At 36.5% G+C, this 18770-nt stretch overlaps 1 protein-coding gene across 6 annotated transcripts in view; it reads left to right on the top strand.

Moving 5' to 3' along the window:
• PPP4R4 (protein phosphatase 4 regulatory subunit 4) overlaps positions 1 to 18770 on the top strand; it is a 221815-nt gene that overhangs the window by 145787 nt on the left and 57258 nt on the right. For all 6 annotated transcript variants that reach the window (XM_037831974.1, XM_037831972.1, XM_037831971.1 and 3 more), the window contains 2 exons: positions 15453 to 15574; positions 17860 to 17982. In XM_037831974.1, coding sequence (XP_037687902.1) covers positions 15453 to 15574; positions 17860 to 17982 — 245 coding nt within the window. The remainder of the gene's footprint in view (positions 1 to 15452; positions 15575 to 17859; positions 17983 to 18770) is intronic.

Raw genomic sequence — 18770 nt, 5'->3', positions numbered from 1 at the left:
ATCAAGAGGTAGATACCTTCTCTGAGGAAAGGCCGATGGCATCTAGGGTTCCTTTGTCACATGGGACGGCACATGGTGACACCTGCTGGTCGTTCTCCTGGGTTCTGGTTTCAAAATGACTTTCTCCAAAATGTCCCTGTGGGAGTTTTCTTTCTCTCGTAGCTTCTCTGAGCTCTCTGAGTTTCATCTGTCTTTTATCCTCTCATAGAGGATTCCAGCAGGGGGATTAAGACTCACCCTGAATGGGCTGGGTCACATCTCCATGGAAATAACCTAATCAAAAGGTCCCACCCACAATAGGTCTGCCCTCACAAGAATGGATTAAAAGAACATGGCCTTTTCTGGGGTACGTAACAACTCGAAACCAGCACAACTACACATTCACTAGGATGGCTAAAACTAAAAAGCCTGTCAACATCAAGTATTGATGAGGCCTTGGAGCAATTGAAACTCTCATACACTTTTGGTAGGAGTGTAAAATAGTGGAGTCACTTTGGAAAACTGGTTGACATTTACATAAACTTTAAACATACTCCTGCCATATAACCCGGCCATTCCATTCCTAGGTATTTACTCAAAAGAAGTGAAAATATATGTCCATACCAGGAATTGTACACTAATGTTTATAGCAGCTTTATTTGTAATAACGCCAAACTAGAATAATACAAATGCCTATCAACAGGGGAATGAATGAACACAATGTGGTCTGTCCATGTGATGAAATACCATTCAACAATAAAAAGGAATGAAATACTGATCCCTCCAGTATTAGATCATGAATCAATCTCGAAATCAGTATGTTAAGAAAAGTCAGATACAAAAGAATATAAACTGTATGATAAATGCAAACCAATAAATAGTGACAAAAAGCAGTTCCATGGTTGCCCTTGTCAGAGGACAGAGGGAGAATGAACTGCAAAGGGACTTGTGAAATCTTTTTGTGATGTTCTGTATCTTAATTGTGGTACTGGTTTCACAGGCATTTCACAGCTGTCAAAACTCATCCATGTGTACTTTAACTGGATGCATTTTCTTTTGTCTAAATTATTTTAAAATATCATTATAATGATCAACAGAACAGAATAAAAACCAAAAAAGGTGTTCTCTAATACAAAAGAAAATGAAGAAATAATGTACTTATAAAATGTACTATAAAATGAAATTGAAAATAGAAATAATGTACTATAAAATGAAATTGAAAATTTAATGATGAGACATACTGAGATGAAAAAGTTGCTGAGAAAGAAGAAAATTAAAAACATGGGTAAAATTAAGAAAGATTATACAAGAAATTAAAAGTGGAATAAAAAAATTCAAATAAGCATAGTAAGCACTTAAGCACAGGTTGATATTGAATTAGCCCTCTCAAAATGGCAGAGGAAAGGGACAAATGTATGCAATTGTTTGGAAATAAGATTTTGGATATCTGCTAAAGGGAAACATGATCTAAAATAGGAATAGCTGATAATCATGATGAAGTGATCACATTAAGGGATAGAGATCCAATTTCTTGTACACAGAGTAGAAGAAAACTTCCTTTAAGGCCCTAGTCTACACACTGAAGGAATCCGTCAAGTGCAAGGAAAAATTCATCAAAGGAAGCCAGTATCTATATATTTTATGTTGATATTTTCCAATTTTGGTGAGGGAATCCACTACAACCTCATAATAATTCAAATTCAAATATAACAGAATTTATATTTAAATTAATAGGATTGATTATTAGTTCTTGTTTTCTGCCCAGCCTCAGTCCTCCAATGGTAATGGGCTAATGTTTTTATTTTTTGTCAGACTGGACGGCTGTTGGAGGAAAGGGGAACATGTAGGGGAGGGCTGAGCAAAAACATTAGAGATAACTTCGTCCTGTGAAAAGAGTGTTGAAGATAATTGACCCAATATTCTTCAGGTCCAGTCTCTTTGGAGCAGACCAATGGAAAAGGAGCAAACAAATAAGAATGTTCCTTGAATTGCTGTTGCTATCCTGCTGTCCTGGCCAATCACAGGACTCAGAGTTCATCAGTATTTAAGCTGGAGCAGACAGTTAACCATCATATGGTACCAAATCATAGTCAGGAGCTGTACAGATTTGGATCACACAACCAGATAAAAAATTTCCTATTTGGCTAGATGGGCAGGCTTGCCATTTTGTTAATCTTGATATATCTGACCCTTAATTTTATCCCTTTATGGCATTAAGGTTCAATTGTAACTACAGGTATCAAGGATGACAAAACTGGACTCCTACTAAAATAATAGAAGCAGGCTGTCCTCAGACTTGTATTCCATGACCTTAAACACCAGAAGAGTTTTTAGTGGAAAGGATCATGACCTAGAATTTTGCCTTAACCAGGGGAGAATTTACATGTGAAGCAAAAGAAAGACATTCTCATAGATATACTAATTTAGGTAGTATAAACTATTTCCATCCATGAGGGTTGGAAACCTATTTCCTGAAAAAAATTACTCAAAGCTATAATCCAGCTTGCTAAGAGGAGCTGGTGAAAGAGGGAAAATATTTGCATAATGTATGTGTAGGTCTTCTATAATGCCTCATTTCTTCCTTAAATCTTTTTTTTTTAAATCTTCATTTTATTGAGATATATTCACATACTACGCAGTCATACAAAACAAATCGTACATTCGATTGTTCACAGTACCATTACATAGTTGTACATTCATCACCTAAATCAATCCCTGACACCTTCATTAGCACACACACAAAAATAACAAGAACAATAAGTAAAGTGAAAAAGAGCAATTAAAGCAAAAAAGAACACTGGGTACCTTTGTCTGTCTGTTTGTTTGTTTGTTTCCTTTCCCTATTTTTCTACTCATCCATCCATAAAGTAGACAAAGGGGAGTGTGGTCCTTATGGCTTTCCCAATCCCATTGTCACCCCTCATAAATTACATTTTTATACAATTGTCTTCGAGATTCATGGGTTCTGGGTTGTAGTTTGATAGTTTCAGGTATCCACCACCAGCTACCCCAATTCTTTAGAACCTAAAAAGGGTTGTCTAAGTTGTGCATAAGAGTGCCCACCAGAGTGACCTCTCGGCTCCTTTTGGAATCTCTCTGCCACTGAAGCTTATTTCATTTCCTTTCACATCCCCCTTTTGGTCAAGATGATGTTCTCCATCCCACGACGCTGGGTCCACGTTGCCAGGGAGATTCACTGCCCTGGGTGTCTGATCCCACGTAGTGGGGAGGGCAGTGATTTCACCTTTCAAGTTGGCTTAGGTAGAGAGAGAGGGCCACATCTGAGCAACAAAAGAGGCATTTGGGAGGAGGCTCTTAGGCACAATTATAGGGAGGCCTAGCCTCTCCTTTGCAGCAACAGTCTTTCTAAGGGTAAATCCTGTGGTAGAGGGTTCAGCCCATCAAACCACCAGTCCCCTATGTCTGTGGTCATGTTAGCAACCATCGAGGTGGGGTAGGCCAATACCCCTGCATTCTCCACAGGCTCCTCAAGGGGGCTCTACATATTTTTTTCCTTGTTTTTTTTTTTTTTTAACTTTTTTTTTTTAATCAACTGTATGAAAAATTAAAAAAATAAAAAAAAATAAAAAAAATACAATAAAAGAACTTTTCAAAGAGACTATAACAAGGGAGTAAGAAAAAGACAACTAACCTAAGATAACTACTTTACTTCCAACCTGTTCCTACTTTACCCCAAGAAAGTTACCTAATATAGCAACATTTCTGTGAACTTGTTCCTACTATACCCATCAGAAATTAACAGACCATAGCCATTCCTGGGCATTCCCAGAACATTAAATTTACCCATGATAGCTTATCTGTTCTTCTTGGATTATTGTTCCCCCTTCCTTAATTGCTCTCTATTGCTAGTTCCCCTACATTCTACATTATAAACCATTTGTTTTACATTTTTCAAAATTCACATTAGTTCTAGCATATAATATTTCTTTTTTTGTGCCTGGCTTATTTTGCTCAGCATTATGTCTTCAAGGTTCATCCATGTTGTCATATGTTTCACGAGATCGTTCCTTCTTACTGCTGTGTACTATTCCATTGTGTGTATATACCACATTTTATTTATCCATTCATCTGTTGAAGGACATTTGGGTTGTTTCCATCTCTTGGCAATTGTGAATAATGCTGCTATGAACATTATTGGCATGCAGATATCTGTTCGTGTCACTGCTTTCCAATCTTCCGGGTATATACCGAGAAGTGCAATCTCTGGGTCGAACGGTAACTCTGTATCTAGTTTTCTAAGAACTGCCAGACTGACTTCCAGAGTGGCTGAACCATTATACAGTCCCAGCAACAATGAATAAGAGTTCCAATTTCTCCACATCCCCTCCAGCATTTGTAGTTTCCTATTTGTTTAATGGCAGCCATTCTAATCGGTGTGAGATGGTATCTCATTGTGGTCTTAATTTGCATCTCTCTAATAGCTAGTGAAGCTGAACATTTTTTTCATGTGTTCCTTGGCCATTTTTATTTCCTCTTCAGAGAACTGTCTTTTCATATCTTTTGCCCATTCTATAATTGAGCTGTCTGTACTATTGTCATTGAGTTGTAGGATTTCTTTATATATGCAAGATATCAGTCTTTTGTCAGATACATGGTTTCCAAAAATTTTTTCCCATTGAGTTGGCTGCCTCTTTACCTTTTTTGAGAAATTCCTTTGAGGTGCAGAAACTTCTAAGCTTGAGGAGTTCCCATTTATCTAATTTTCCTTTTGTTGCTTGTGGTTTGGGTATAAAGTCTAGGAAGTGTCTGCCTAATGCAAGGTCTTGAAGATGTTTTCCTACATTATCTTCTAGGAGTTTTATGGTACTTTCTTTTATATTGAGATCTTTGGTCCATTTTGAGTTAATTTTTGTGTAGGGGGTGAGGTAGGGGTCCTCTTTCATTCTTTTGGATACGGATATCCAACTCTCCCAGCCCCATTTGTTGAATAGACCATTATGACTCAGTTCAGTGACTTTGGGGGCCTTATCAAAGATCAGTCGGCCATAGATCTGAGGGTCTATCTCTGAATTTTCAATTCGATTCCATTGATCTATATGTCTATCTTTGTGCCAGTACCATGCTGTTTTGACAACTGTGGCTTTATAATAAGCTTCAAAGTCAGGGAGTGTAAGTCCTCCCACTTCGTTTTTCTTTTTTAGAGTGTCTTTAGCAATTCGAGGCATCTTCCCTTTCCAAATAAATTTGATAACTAGCTTTTCCAAGTCTGCAAAGTAGGTTGTTGGAATTTTGATTGGGATTGCATTGAATCTGTAGATGAGTTTGGGTAGAATTGACATCTTAATGACATTTAGCCTTCCTATCCATGAACATGGAATATTTTTCCATCTTTTAAGGTCCCCTTCTATTTCTTTTAGTAGAGTTACGTAGTTTTCTTTCTATAGGTCTTTTACATCTTTGGTTAAGTTTATTCCTAGGTACTTGATTTTTTTAGTTGCTATTGAAAATGGTATCTTTTTCTTGAGTGTCTCTTCAGTTTGTTCATTTCTAGCATATAGAAACATTACTGACTTATGTGCATTAATCTTGTATCCTGCTACTCTGCTAAATTTGTTTATTAGCTCTAGTAGCTGTATCGTCGATTTCTCAGGGTTTTCTAGATATATCATATCATCTGCAAACAATGACAGTTTTACTTCTTCTTTTCCAATTTGGATGCCTTTTATTTTTTTTTCTTGCCGGATTGCCCTGGCTAGCACTTCCAGCACAATGTTGAATAGCAGTGGTGATAGCGGGCATCCTTGTCTTGTTCCTGATCTTAGAGGGAAGGCTTTCAGTATCTCACCATTGAGTACTATGCTGGCTGTGGGTTTTTCATATATGCTCTTTATCATGTTGAGGAAGTTTCCTTCAATTCCTACCTTTTGAAGTGTTTTTATCAAAAACGGATGTTGGGTTTTGTCAAATGCTTTTTCAGCATCTATTGAGATGATCAATTGATTTTTCCGTTTCGAATTGTTAATGTGTTGTAATACATTGATTGATTTTCTTATGTTGAACCATCCTTGCATGCCTGGAATGAACCCCACTTGGTCATGGTGTATGATTTTTTTAATGTGTCTTTGGATTCGATTTGCAAGTATTTTGTTGAGGATTTTTGCATCTATATTCATTAGGGAGATTGGCCGGTAGTTTTCCTTTTTTAGCATCTTTGCCTGGTTTTGGTATTAGATTGATGTTAGCTTCATAAAATGAGTTAGGTAGTGTTCCATTTTCTTCAATGTTTTGAAAGAGTTTGAGTAAGATTGGTGTCAGTTCTTTCTGGAAAGTTTGGTAGAATTCCCCTGTGAAGCCATCTGGCCCTGGGCATTTATTTGTGGGAAGATTTTTGATGACTGATTGGATCTCTTTGCTTGTGATGGGTTGGTTAGGTCTTCTGTTTCTTCTCTGGTCAGTCTATGTTGTTCATATGTTTCCAGGAAATTGTCCATTTCCTCTACATTATCCCAGTTTGTTGCCATACAGTTGTTCATAGTATCGTCTTATAATTTTTTTAATTTCTTCAGGATCTGCAGTTATGTCACCTTTTTCATTCATTATTTTGTTTATATGGGTCTTCTCTCTTTTTGATTTTGTCAGTCTAGCTAGGGGCTTGTCAATCTTGTTGATCTTCTCAAAGAACCAACTTTTGGTGATATTTATCCTCTCCATTTTTTTTTTCTCTATGTCATTTATTTCTGCTTTAATCCTTGTTATTTCTTTTCTTCTACTTGGTTTAGGATTGGTTTGCTGTTCATTTTCTAGCTTCTTCAGTTGATCCATTAGTTCTTTGATTTTGGCTCTTTCTTCCTTTTTAATATATGCGTTATGTGTTATAAATTTCCCCCAGTACTGCTTTTGCTACATCCCATAGGTTTTGATACGTTGTGTTCTCATTTTCATTCATCTCTATATATTTAGCAATTTCTCTTGCTATTTCTTCTTTAACCCACTGATTGATTAGGAGTGTGTTGTTTAACCTCCAGGTATTTGTGAATTTTCTAAGTCTCTGATGGTTATTGACTTCTAATTGTATTCCATTGTGGTCAGAGAATGTGCTTTGAATAATTTCAATCTTTTTAAATTTATTGAGCCTTGTTTTATGTCCCAGCATATGATCTATTCTAGATAAAGTCCCGTGAGCACTAGAGAAGAATGTGTATCCCGGTGATTTGGGATGTAATGTTCTATATATATCTGTTAAATCTAGTTCATTTATCAGATTGTTTAGGTTTTCAGTTTCCTTACTGGTCTTCTGTCTGGGTGATCTGTCTATAGGAGACAGTGATGTGTTGAAGTCTCCCACAATTATTGTGGAAACATCAATTCCTTCCTTTAGTTTTGCCAGTGTTTCTCTCATGTATTTTGTGGCACCTTGATTGGGTGCATAAACATTTATGATTGTTATTTCTTCTTGTTGAATTGCCTCTTTTATTATTATGTAGTGGCCTTCTTTGTCTCTCAAAACATCCCTGCATTTAAAGTCTATTTTTCCATCCTTTCACTTTCAGTTTCTTTGTGTCCCTGTGTCTAAGATGAGTCTTTTGTATGCAACATATTGATGGTTCATTTTTTTTAATCCATTCTGCAAATCTATATCTTTTAATTGGGGGGTTTAATCCATTTACATTCAATGTTATAACCATGAAGGCATTTCTTGAATCAGCCATCTTATCCTTTGGTTTATGTTTGTCATAGATATTTTTCCCCTCTCTCTATTAATATCCTTTAATGTCCCCATACCGAATCTCTTTAGTACTGAACCTTTCTCCAAGTCTCTCTGTCCTTTCTTTGTTTCTCTGTCTGTAGGGCTCCCTTTAGTATCTCCAGTAGGGCAGGTCTCTTGTTAGGAAATTCTCTCAGCATTTGTTTGTCTATGAATAATTTAAGCTCTCCCTCAAATTTGAAGGAGAGCTTTTCTGGATAAAGTATTCTTGGTTGGAAATTTTTCTCACTCAGAATTTTAAATATATCGTGCCACTGCCTTCTTGCCTCCATGGTGGCTGCTGAGTAGTCACTACTTAGTCTTATGCTGTTTCCTTTGTATGTGGTGAATTGCTTTTCTCTTGCTGCTTTCAGAACTTGCTCCTTCTCTTCCGTGCTTGACAGTGTGATCAGAATATGTCTCGGAGTGGGTTTATTTGGATTTATTCTATTTGAAGTTCGCTGGGCATTTATGATTTGTGTATTTATGGTGTTTAGAAGATTTGGGAAGTTTTCCGTAACAATTTCTTTGAATACTCCTCCCAGACCTTTACACTTTTCTTCCCCTTCTGGAACACCAATGAGTCTTATATTCGGACGTTTTATATTATCTATCATATCCCTGAGGTCCATTTCTATTTTTTCTATTTTTTTCCCCATTCTTTTTTTTGTGCTTTCATTTTCCATTCTGTATCTTCCAGGTCACTGATTCGTTGTTCAGCTTCCTCTAGTCTTGTACTGTGAGTATCCAGAATCTTTTTAATTTGGTCAACAGTTTCTTTAATTTCCATAAGATCATCTATTTTTTTTGTTTAGTCTTGCAATGTCTTATTTATGCCCTTCTAGGGTCTTCTTGATATCCTTTGTAACCCGTACTATGGTCTCATTGTTCTTCTTTAGTTCTTTGATTAGTTGCTCTATGTACTGTGTCTCTTCTGATCTTTAGATTTGGGTGCTTGGGCTTGGGTTATCCATATTGTCTGGTTTTTTCATATGCTTTATAAGTTTCTTTTGTTTTTGGCCTCTTGGCATTTGCTGAACTTGATAGGGTTCTTTTAGGATTTGTAGACCAATTGAGGTCCTTATGTCTAATTTATCAGATCTACAGCTTCGTGGAGTACACTTTCTCTAACTAACCAGCAGGTGGCGTCCACGAGCCACCTGTTCTCCACAAGCCAGTTCTCCCCTGCTTAGCCTTTGTGATGAGTAGGGGAGTGAGTCTTGTGGGGTCCAATTGGTGTACCAAGCTTGCATGTGTTGTTGGTGTTGCCCGCCCTGTATATGGGGCATGTGTCCAGGCAGTCAGGGAGGGGGGGGTGGCTCTAACAATCAGATCTCCCTGGTGTTCCTGGAGTTTTAAAGCTGCTGCAATAGTCTAATCCTTCAGTTCAGTCCTGCCACAGTTTGTCTCTGCCATTGACCCACAAGTCCTTAGTTTTGGCGTATGGCTCCTGAGGCTTGCGAGTGGATCCCTCTTCCAGGCCGTGCACCCCCTGGTCCTCTGTTGAGAGATGACTGTGCTATGTCCCAGGTGAGTGCCGTCGCCCCAGGGTGGTTCTGGGCTGCTGGGCTGTGTAGAGACGCTCCCAGTCTGTTGAAATGATGGCTGAATGGGGCTTTGTTAATTCACCCTGCTCCACCTTCCCGACTCTGGGACAACCAGCTGAGGGTGCAGGGAAGGCTAATGTCCACGCCTAGTTTTGTGGTGTGTGCGTGTTATTTGAAGCACTTCCGTCACACTGGGTTGTCTGGGGCAGCTCTGAGCTATGGGGCTGGCGACGGGCAGGAGTGTTTCCTGTCCACCAGGATGATGGCTGTGAGCAGACTCCCCCCTTTTCTTGGAAAGTTGTGGTGTTTAGTGAATTTTCTCAGCCACTGGATTATTGCCTTTTGTCTCAGAGCTCTCTTAGTTCTACTCTTGTCTTGACCTGCCCAAATTGCAAGTCTTTGAGGCTTTCTGTTTTGGGCTTCTTAGAGTAATTGTTTTAGAAACAGAAAAAAAAAAAGGTAAAAAAAAAAAAAAGCCCTCCTTGCAGATGTAATGGGTTATTGAAATGCTAAGAGGCAAAGCAATTAGGGCCATTGAGGAAAGATCCAGGGGGCAAAGAGATCAGTTTTTCTTTGGGATTTGCATATAAGCCTTAGGGCCTGAGCTCTGCCCTTCCCCTTTCTATGTTCACCAGAACTCCAAAAATCCTCTGCTTTTATTTTGGAGTTTTTCTTTGCTGTTTTTTGCTATGCCTATCTCCTCTCTGCTGGGCTGGCTGCTCTCAGATTCTCTGGTGTCTGGTCTCAGTCTATCTATGGTTGGAGTTTGGATCAGTAGAATGAGTTTCCGATAAGAGCTGCCACTGCAGTTCTCCCTTCTCCTTCCCGATGCTGACGGCTCTCCTTCCACGGGACTGAGCCTGGCAGGGAGGGGCGCGGGTCCCCTGGCCGCAAAAACTTACAGATTTCGCTGATCTCAGCAGTTCAACATGTTCATGAGTGTTGTATGAAGTATGTCCAAAGTCAAATTGCTCTGTGGTGTCCAGTCCACACAGTTCCTGGCTTTCTACCTACTTTCCTGGAGGAGTAACTAAAACATACAGCTCACCAATCTGCCATCTTGCCCTGCCTCCTTCCTTAACTCTTATAATATGACAAACCACCAAAGGACATGGACTTATAATTGATAAAGAAGAAATAAACATATATTCACACTTATTAGTTGTCAGACACATGTATTTACTTAATAAATACATATGAACGATGACTAAGTGAGCTCTGTGTTACATCTGGGTGATATAATAGTGAAAAAGTTATGTTCCTGGAAAGGTGCTTCCAGTTTGGAAGGAGATCTAGTCAAGTAAACAGACAGTTATTGAATAGTGTGAGATATTTGCAAAAACAATGGTGAAACACTTTTTGCCAAGTAATATGAAAAAAAAAAAAGGATAAATCTGCACTGTTGACAAAGGTACAGGAAACATTTTCAGGTACAGGAGGGAGAAATATAAACTTACAATCTTTTGGAGTTCTGCAATACGTATGAAAAATTTTATTATTCTTTTACTTATTCCATTTCCAGAAATTATCCTTAGAAATTAGATATTTATGTCAAAAATTATGAAATACAGGCATACCTCAGAGATATTGTGGGTTGGTTCCAGACCATTGGAATAAAGTGAATATCACAATAGAGTGAGTCACCCAAATTTTTTTTGGTTTCCCAGTGCATATTAAACTTATGTTTACACTATACTGTTGTTTATTAAGTATACAAAAGCATTATGTCTAAAAAAAAATATACATACCTGAATTTAAAAATACTTTATTGATGAAAAATTCTAACCATTATCTGAGCCTTCAGTGAGTCATAATCTTTTTGCTGTTGGAAGGTCTTGCCTCGATGTTGCTGGCTGCTGACTGATCAGGGTGGTGGTTGCTGAAGGTTGGGGTGGCGTGTGGCAATTTCTTAAAATAAGACAACTGTGCAGTTTGCTGCACAATTGACTCTTCCTTCAGTGAAAGATTTCTGTATAGCATGCAATGCTGTTTGATAGCATTTTACCCATAGTACGACTTCTTTCAAAATTGTGGTCAATCTTGTAAATCCTGTGACTGCTTTATCAACTAAGTTTATATAATATTCTAAGTCCTTTGTTGTCATTTCAACAATGTTCACAGCATCTTCACCAGGAGTAGATTTCATCTCAAGAAACCACTTTATTTGCTTAGCCATAAAAAGCAACTCCTTATCTGTGAAAGTATCATGAGAGTGCAGCAATTCAGTCACATCTTTAGGCTCCACTTCTAATTCTAGTTCTCTTGCTATTTCTACCACATCTGCAGTTATTTCCTCCACTTAAGTCTTTAACCCCTCAAAGTCATGCATGAGGGTTGGAATCAACCTCTTCCAAACTCCTGTTAATGTTGATATTATGACCTCCCCTCCTCCCATGAATCATGAATGTTCTTAATAACATCTAGAGCGGTGAATATTTTCCAGAAGGTTTTCAATTTTCTTTTCCCAGATCCATCAGAGGAATCACTATTTATGGCAGCTATAACCTTACAAAATGTATTTCTTAAATGGTAAGACTTGAAAGTCAAAATGACTCCTTGATCCATAGGCTGCAGAATGGATGTTGTGTTAGTAGGCATGAAAACAGCATTCATCTCATTGTACATCTCCATCAGAGCTCTTGGGTGACCAAGTGCATTGTCAGTGAGCAATAATATTATGAAAGGAATTTTTTTTTCTGAGCAGTGGTTCTCGACAGTGGGCTTAAAATATTCAGTAAACCATGTTGTAAACAGATGTGCTGCCATCCAGGCTTTGTTGCTCCATTTATAGAACACAGACAGAGTAGATTTAGCATTATTCTTAAGGGCTCTAAGATTTTCAGAATGGGTAAAATGAGCATTGGCTTCAACTTAAAGTCACCAGCTGCATTAGCCCCTAACAAGAAAGTCAGCCTGTCCTTCGAAGCTTTGCCGTCAGGCATTGACATCTCTTTAACGATGAAAGTCATAGATGCATCTTCTTCCAATACAAGGCTGTTTCATCTGTATTGAAAATCTGCTGTTTAATGTAGCCACATCCATCAGTTATCTTAGCTAGATCTCTAGATAATTTGCTGCAGCTTCTACATCAGCACTTGCTGCTTCACCTTGCACTTTGATGTTATAGAGGTGGCTTCTTTCCTTAAACCTCATGAACAAACCAGGGCTAGCTTCAGATTTTCTCCTTCTACAGCTTCGTCACCTCTCTTAGCCTTCATAGAATTGAAGAGAGTTAGGGACTTGCTCTAGATTAGGCTTTGGTTTAAGAGAATGTTGTGGCTAGTTTGATCTTCTATCAGGACCACTTAAACTTTCTCCATATCAGCAATAAGGCTATTTGGCTTTCTTATCATTTATGTGTTTTCTGGAGTAGCACTTTTAATTTCCTTCAAGAAAATTAAACTTTTCCTTTGCATTCACAAATTGGCTAACTGTTGGCACAAGAGGCCTACCTTTCAGTTTACCTGGGCTTTCAATATGCCTTCTTAACTGAGCTTACTTGTTTCCAGCTTTTGATTGAAAATGAGAGGCATGCAACTCTTCCTTTCACTTGAACACTTAGAGGCCGTTATAGTTATTAATTGGCTTAATTTTGATATATTTGTGTCTCAAGGAATAGGGAGGCTGAGGAGAAGGAGAGACACTGGGGAATAGCCTGTTGGTGGAACAGTCTGAACACACAACATTTATCGATTAAATTTGCAGTCTTATATTGGTGTGGTTTGTGGCACCTCAAAACAATTACAATAAAACATCAAAGATCATTAATCACAGATCACCAGAACAGATATAATAATAATGAAAACATTTAAAATATTGCGAGAATTACCAAAATGTGACACAGAGGCACTAAGTGGCACCGATAGACTTACTCAACACAAGGATACCACAAAATTTCAATTTGTGAAAAATGCAATATCTGCAAAGTGCAGTAAAACAAAGCACAATAAAATGAGGTATGCCTGCAATAATTATAGCAGTAAAAACACTTACATAATGTTTATTCTGTGCCAGGCACTATTCTAAGCATTTTACATATATGAACTTATTATCTTCATAGCCATCCTTTTAGGTAGATAGTACTGTTATTCTGTTTTTACAGATGAGGAAGTTGAAGCCCGAAGAGGTATATATAAAATGAGTAGGGTGAAAATCTGGAAGGCTGTATTTTATCAGAAAGTTCCAAAGTTTCTCTGAGTAGAAGTTATAGCTTATTTTAACTTATTTTTAATCTTTATTTTGTTTTCTAAATTTTGATAATGAACATATAAAAATGCTATTTTAATACATAGTGCAGTAGTTTTTAACAGCTTTAACCCGGTGCTGGAAATAACAAAATCCCCGTCTCAGTGTGTAGGTTGAAATTAACATGTCTTTAGAAAGCTCTGTTGGAATATTGTTTTAGTTTTTTCGTTGATAAAGTTAATACCATGCAGTGGGGTGGCCTAAACAATGGGAATTTATTGGCTCACAATTTTGAGGCTAGCAGTCCAAATCAAGTTACCATAAAGGGGATGCTTTCTTCCTGAAGACTGGCATTCTGAGTCTGGCAACCAGTGATCGTTGGTCCTTGGCTTCTCTGTCATATAGCAATGCACCTGGTGGCCTCTCCTGGCCTCTCCCTTTTCTTCTGGGTTCCATTGATCTTCTTCACCTTTTTGCTTCTCATGGCTTTTCATCTGTCTGTCTTCATTCTGCTTATGAAGGGCTTCAGTAATAAGATAAGACCCATCCTCATTGAGTTGGGCCATATCTTAACTGAAGTAACCTCTTCAAAAGGTCCTACTTACAGTGGGTTCACACCCACAGGAATGGGTTTAAGAACATATTTTTCATGGGTTCATAGCTACAAACTATCAGAAATCCAAACATGATTTAGTCACTTTCCCTATCTTCAACATTGGGAAAATATTCTACAACTATTAAAGAGTTACTACTTATGGTTATTATTTTTAATATCCAAAGATAACTTAATACCCAGAGATAATTAAGTTGAATTTGCACCACTGTAATACTTTTAGGAAAAAGAAATATCTATTTAAATATTGAATGGAAATGCTTGTCTATAAGTGGATTTGAGATTCTTTATCTTAACCTGTTTTCTTTTATTTAAACAAATTCAAGGATTTTAATGGGTATACAAATATATTTTGAGGAAAATTTATATGAAATAAACTTTTATGACCTTGGACCAGAATATATTCTCCTCCTTTTTTATTCCTTTACCTCCCCTATCCACCTCCCATATTTGATGAAGATTTCTGAGCTACTGGAAATACCAATATCTGTATCTGTATGACCTAGGTTAATCTCTCAAAAAACATTTTTTGGCCTTTTAGTAGCTGCAGTTTGAGGTTCTTGTCTTAGAGCTGTGCTAGTCCCATGTGGTTGTCATATTGGACAGCGCAGATTATAGAACATTTCCATCATTGCAGAAAGTTCTATTTCATAGAGATACCTTAGAGTCTTTGTTCTCTGCCCTGGATTTTTTAGGTTTTCTGCAACTGTTAATAATTTTATCATGCTCCTCAACATACGATATACAATTATAATTCATGCCATCTTCCATTTTGTACCAAAAAAAAAAGCTGGCCACATCATAAGCCTTGCTTTTATCAGAATATGTGTCATTGTAATGACATATTTTCATAATAAGCAGAAACAAACTGAAGTGTTGAATAAGAACCATTTGTGCTTGTGTTATAAATATATTTTACCTAAAAATATTAATATTGTGATTCATTATTTTAGGGTAGATATCTAGTGTCATGTGTCATTCTACTATGTAAAAATTAGTTTGTTGTAGATCATATTTTAGGTGAATGGAAAATAATTTATCCCTTGAATCTACACCAAATTTTGTTTGGCTTTCTACAATTACTGCTGTTTTTCCATTCAGTCCAGGTCAATTGCTAAACTTGCTTAAAATGGAAAATGATTTTATAATATATAAAGTTTAATATAAACTTCTAGTCATGAAGATCTCTGAAGTTTACAGTGTTATCTTGGGGATAGTAAACTAATTTAAATAATTATGAAATTACTATGAGAGTTTCTTATATTTATGTCATATTTTTCCAACCAAGCTTCTGGAGGGTAGGAACAATATCTTTATGATTTTTCATATTTTTTTCAGCACCTGGCCCAGTGACTTGTTCATAGTAGTTTCTTGCTATAAATTTATTGATTTGATTTATTTTCTTCTGTTGCTTATTGTGCAGGACAGAACTTACAAAAAGTGTTGTGCTCCCTGAATTAATAGAACTCTCTAGAGATGAAGGCAGCAGTGTGCGGCTTGCAGCTTTTGAAACTTTGGTTAATCTGCTTGACATATTTGATACAGGTAAATCTTCATGTGGATACATCTTTACTTCTGAAAGCAGTGTTTTTCCATATGTTATATGCCATAGATGCAAGGTAGAACTTCTTAAGTTATGTTTTATGATAAATGTTAAGCATCCCTTCCTCTCTGTCAGTTTATCGTCCTTTTTTTTCTTTTGTTGCTTTTTGCTGCCATTCTTACCCTCATGGTTCCCTGTGTTTGGTCAACATTCCATTACTCTCTCTTTTCTTTCATCAGAATTTAATGCATTTGTGTATAGAGCTAAGAATTTGGCTTAACAATTAGCCTTTAACATGTTCAACCAGTTGACCCTAAGACAGAGCCTGACTAAAATACTGTCTAAATGAGTTTCCTTTTCTTTAATATTTTAATGCTAGAAATCTCATGGCTGTGCAGGGAGAAATTTGGGTTGGCGTATCTGATTGGGGGATGGTAAGGAAGCATTTCTTAATCAAATCAATGTGACAGTTAGTTCTCTGCCAGGTATATAATTTTTGACTAGTGTCGGGCATTAGTTTATCAGTGAACATTAGCCATTTTGATAAGGCTAAGTTTGGGGAGATAAATGTCAAGTACTTAGGTGTAAAACTTAATTGACTAATTTTAGGATTATGTTTATTTGGATTAACAACATCTTGCCTGAGCTAGGAGAGCTAGCCTCTTGAAGATTATTGCAATGTGGACAATAATTAATTGTTCACAATTAATTACAGAATAATCATTTAGGCAATATGATAATCCAGAGCACTAAAACCTGCAATACATGATAAGTATATGAATGAATCTCCTTGTCCCTAATATTGGGACACCCTAGGCATCCAAACTAGAAACCTTGGCATCATCTTTGATTTCTTTCCCCTTATTAACCCATATGTTATCACAGGTCTGACCTAAACTGTATTCTTGGCTTTATTTCCTGCCATTCTTTCTCACTTCTCTTGTGTGTTATGCTCCAGCCACACTTACCATATTTTCAGCATGCCACATCCTTTCACATCTCTACCCTTTACACATACTCTTTCTTCTTCCTACTGTTTCTTTCCTTCTTTTCTCCTCTGGCCAATTCCTTCTCTTCCTTCAGTGCTGTGTTCAAATAAAATTTCCTCTCTTTATAAACTTTGTAAATAAAGTTTCCAGATACTTTAAACCAGGGGTTAGCAAACTGTGGCCTATAGGCCAAATCTGACCTGCTGCCTGTTTTTATAAATAAAGTTTTATTAGAACATAGCCATGCCCATTTATTTATATATTGCCTGTTGCTGTTTTTGTGTTAAAATGGCAGAGTTGAGGAGTTGTGACAGATACTATATAGCCTGCAAATACTAAAATATTTGCCTTCTGGCCCTATACAGAACAGGTTTGCAGACTCCTGCCTTATACATACAACTATTAAAGCAGTGATCACATTGTCTTATGATATTTTTTGTGTTTGGCTTCCTTGCTAGCCTGAGTTTCTCAAGTTCAGAGTCCATTCTTCATTCATCTTTCTACTTGTGTTACTTAGTATAATCCTTGTCCCATAAGAAACTCAATAAATGTTTGTTGAATAAATGCTGTCATTTAGTAATAGCCAGTAGATATGGTACTGAAATGTGATGATAATAATAACAGTAATAACAATAATACTAACAAGCACATTACAGCATTTTACTTAGTATCGTCAGACCCCTAATAAAGTACTGATACATTTCTGAACATTTACAAGAAGTGTGGGCAGTTTGGAAAGTATTTAGAGTAGGCTTAAATATCACTAGTTATATCAGAAATTTATGACCTAAGCAGAATATTCAAAGACTTGAATAAATTATCAAGAAAAGGAATCTAAGAAGTAAAAGTGAAGGAATTCAATATACAGAACATGTAATAAGCAAACTTAATTTCAATCTAAAATGAAATGATAAAATGGGCGTAAGTTGCAGCGTAGAGTGGGATATATGTAAAAGAGAGTAAGAAAAGTTTCCTGTGCCTGCTACTCATCTGTTTATATCAGTGGTAATAGAATTATTTTTAAAGTGTAATTACTCTTTTTATTCTATTTCCTGCAATCTGCAGTGAAAGTCGAAATCTCTCAGCTTGACATTAAAATTTTTGATAATTTCAACCCTTCTTTCGCTACCTTCTTCACCTCCCATTTCCATCATCATTTTCAAATATTTTCTATTATTACGAATCTAATGTAATATTTTTCTTTTTTGAATTTGTGTATGTGTATTAATTTTAATATGTGCAGTGTGGACAGATGGATCTAAAGTATGTTTTTTGTTTTGTTTTGTTTTGTTTTCCAGATGATAGAAGTCAAACTGTACTTCCCTTAGTGAAATCATTTTGTGAAAAATCTTTCAAAGCAGATGAATCGATTCTTATTTCCTTATCTTTCCATTTAGGAAAACTATGTCATGGACTATATGGTATGATATATCCTGTGAATTTCAACAGTAGAGATGATTTTTCTCTTTTTCTTTGACCTTAACAACTTAACATCAGCTTTTCGGTTCCTAAAACCTATCCATTACATGTATAAAATCTTTAGTGATCTTAGAATTTTGATAACATAATTTAGAGCACATTAGGAATGACTTTTTCATTAATAGAACCTAGTTGAAGGAATAATTACAGAGTATAATAGGTATAGCCCTTTAAACTTCTGAATGTTTTATACCTATGTGTGTTAGTATGCTATAATAGATGCTCAGGTGAATTAACTGTTGGTGCTTAGTAAGTATACCCTTATTAACCATTTGTTGAATTATTAATATATCATGTAAGAAGTTAAACTTAAAATATAGAATAATACCTATAACTCTTGGTATTTTGAACATACTCATTTTTTAGCTTACTATAATAATGTGAACATTAATTAATTACAACCGTATAGCATAGTTTTTTTTCTTTATGAGAATTGTAGACGTTTAGCAGACTGTTTAAAAAGGTATTGTATATATTGAGTGCCCAGCTTCCTAATATATGTGGAACCAGTCTGTTTATCAAAAACATTTTGAGTTTACTTTGCCATCTTTCAGACTCAAGTTGTAAGTTTCTTCTCTGCAGACACATACATGTCTTTTATGCAGGCAATTTTAGAATTTCTGCCATAAGTAAATAGCAATATGCATAATGGCCACAATATTATTATGATAGGGACTTACTAGTTGTCTACACTTTGATACATGATGCGTAAATTAATGCAGGCATATCC

This window comes from Choloepus didactylus, chromosome 4, assembly GCF_015220235.1.
Source record: "Choloepus didactylus isolate mChoDid1 chromosome 4, mChoDid1.pri, whole genome shotgun sequence".
NCBI lineage: Eukaryota > Metazoa > Chordata > Mammalia > Pilosa > Megalonychidae > Choloepus > Choloepus didactylus.
The sequence above is the reverse complement of the archived record's forward strand: the minus strand, read 5'-3'. Positions and strand labels throughout refer to the sequence as shown.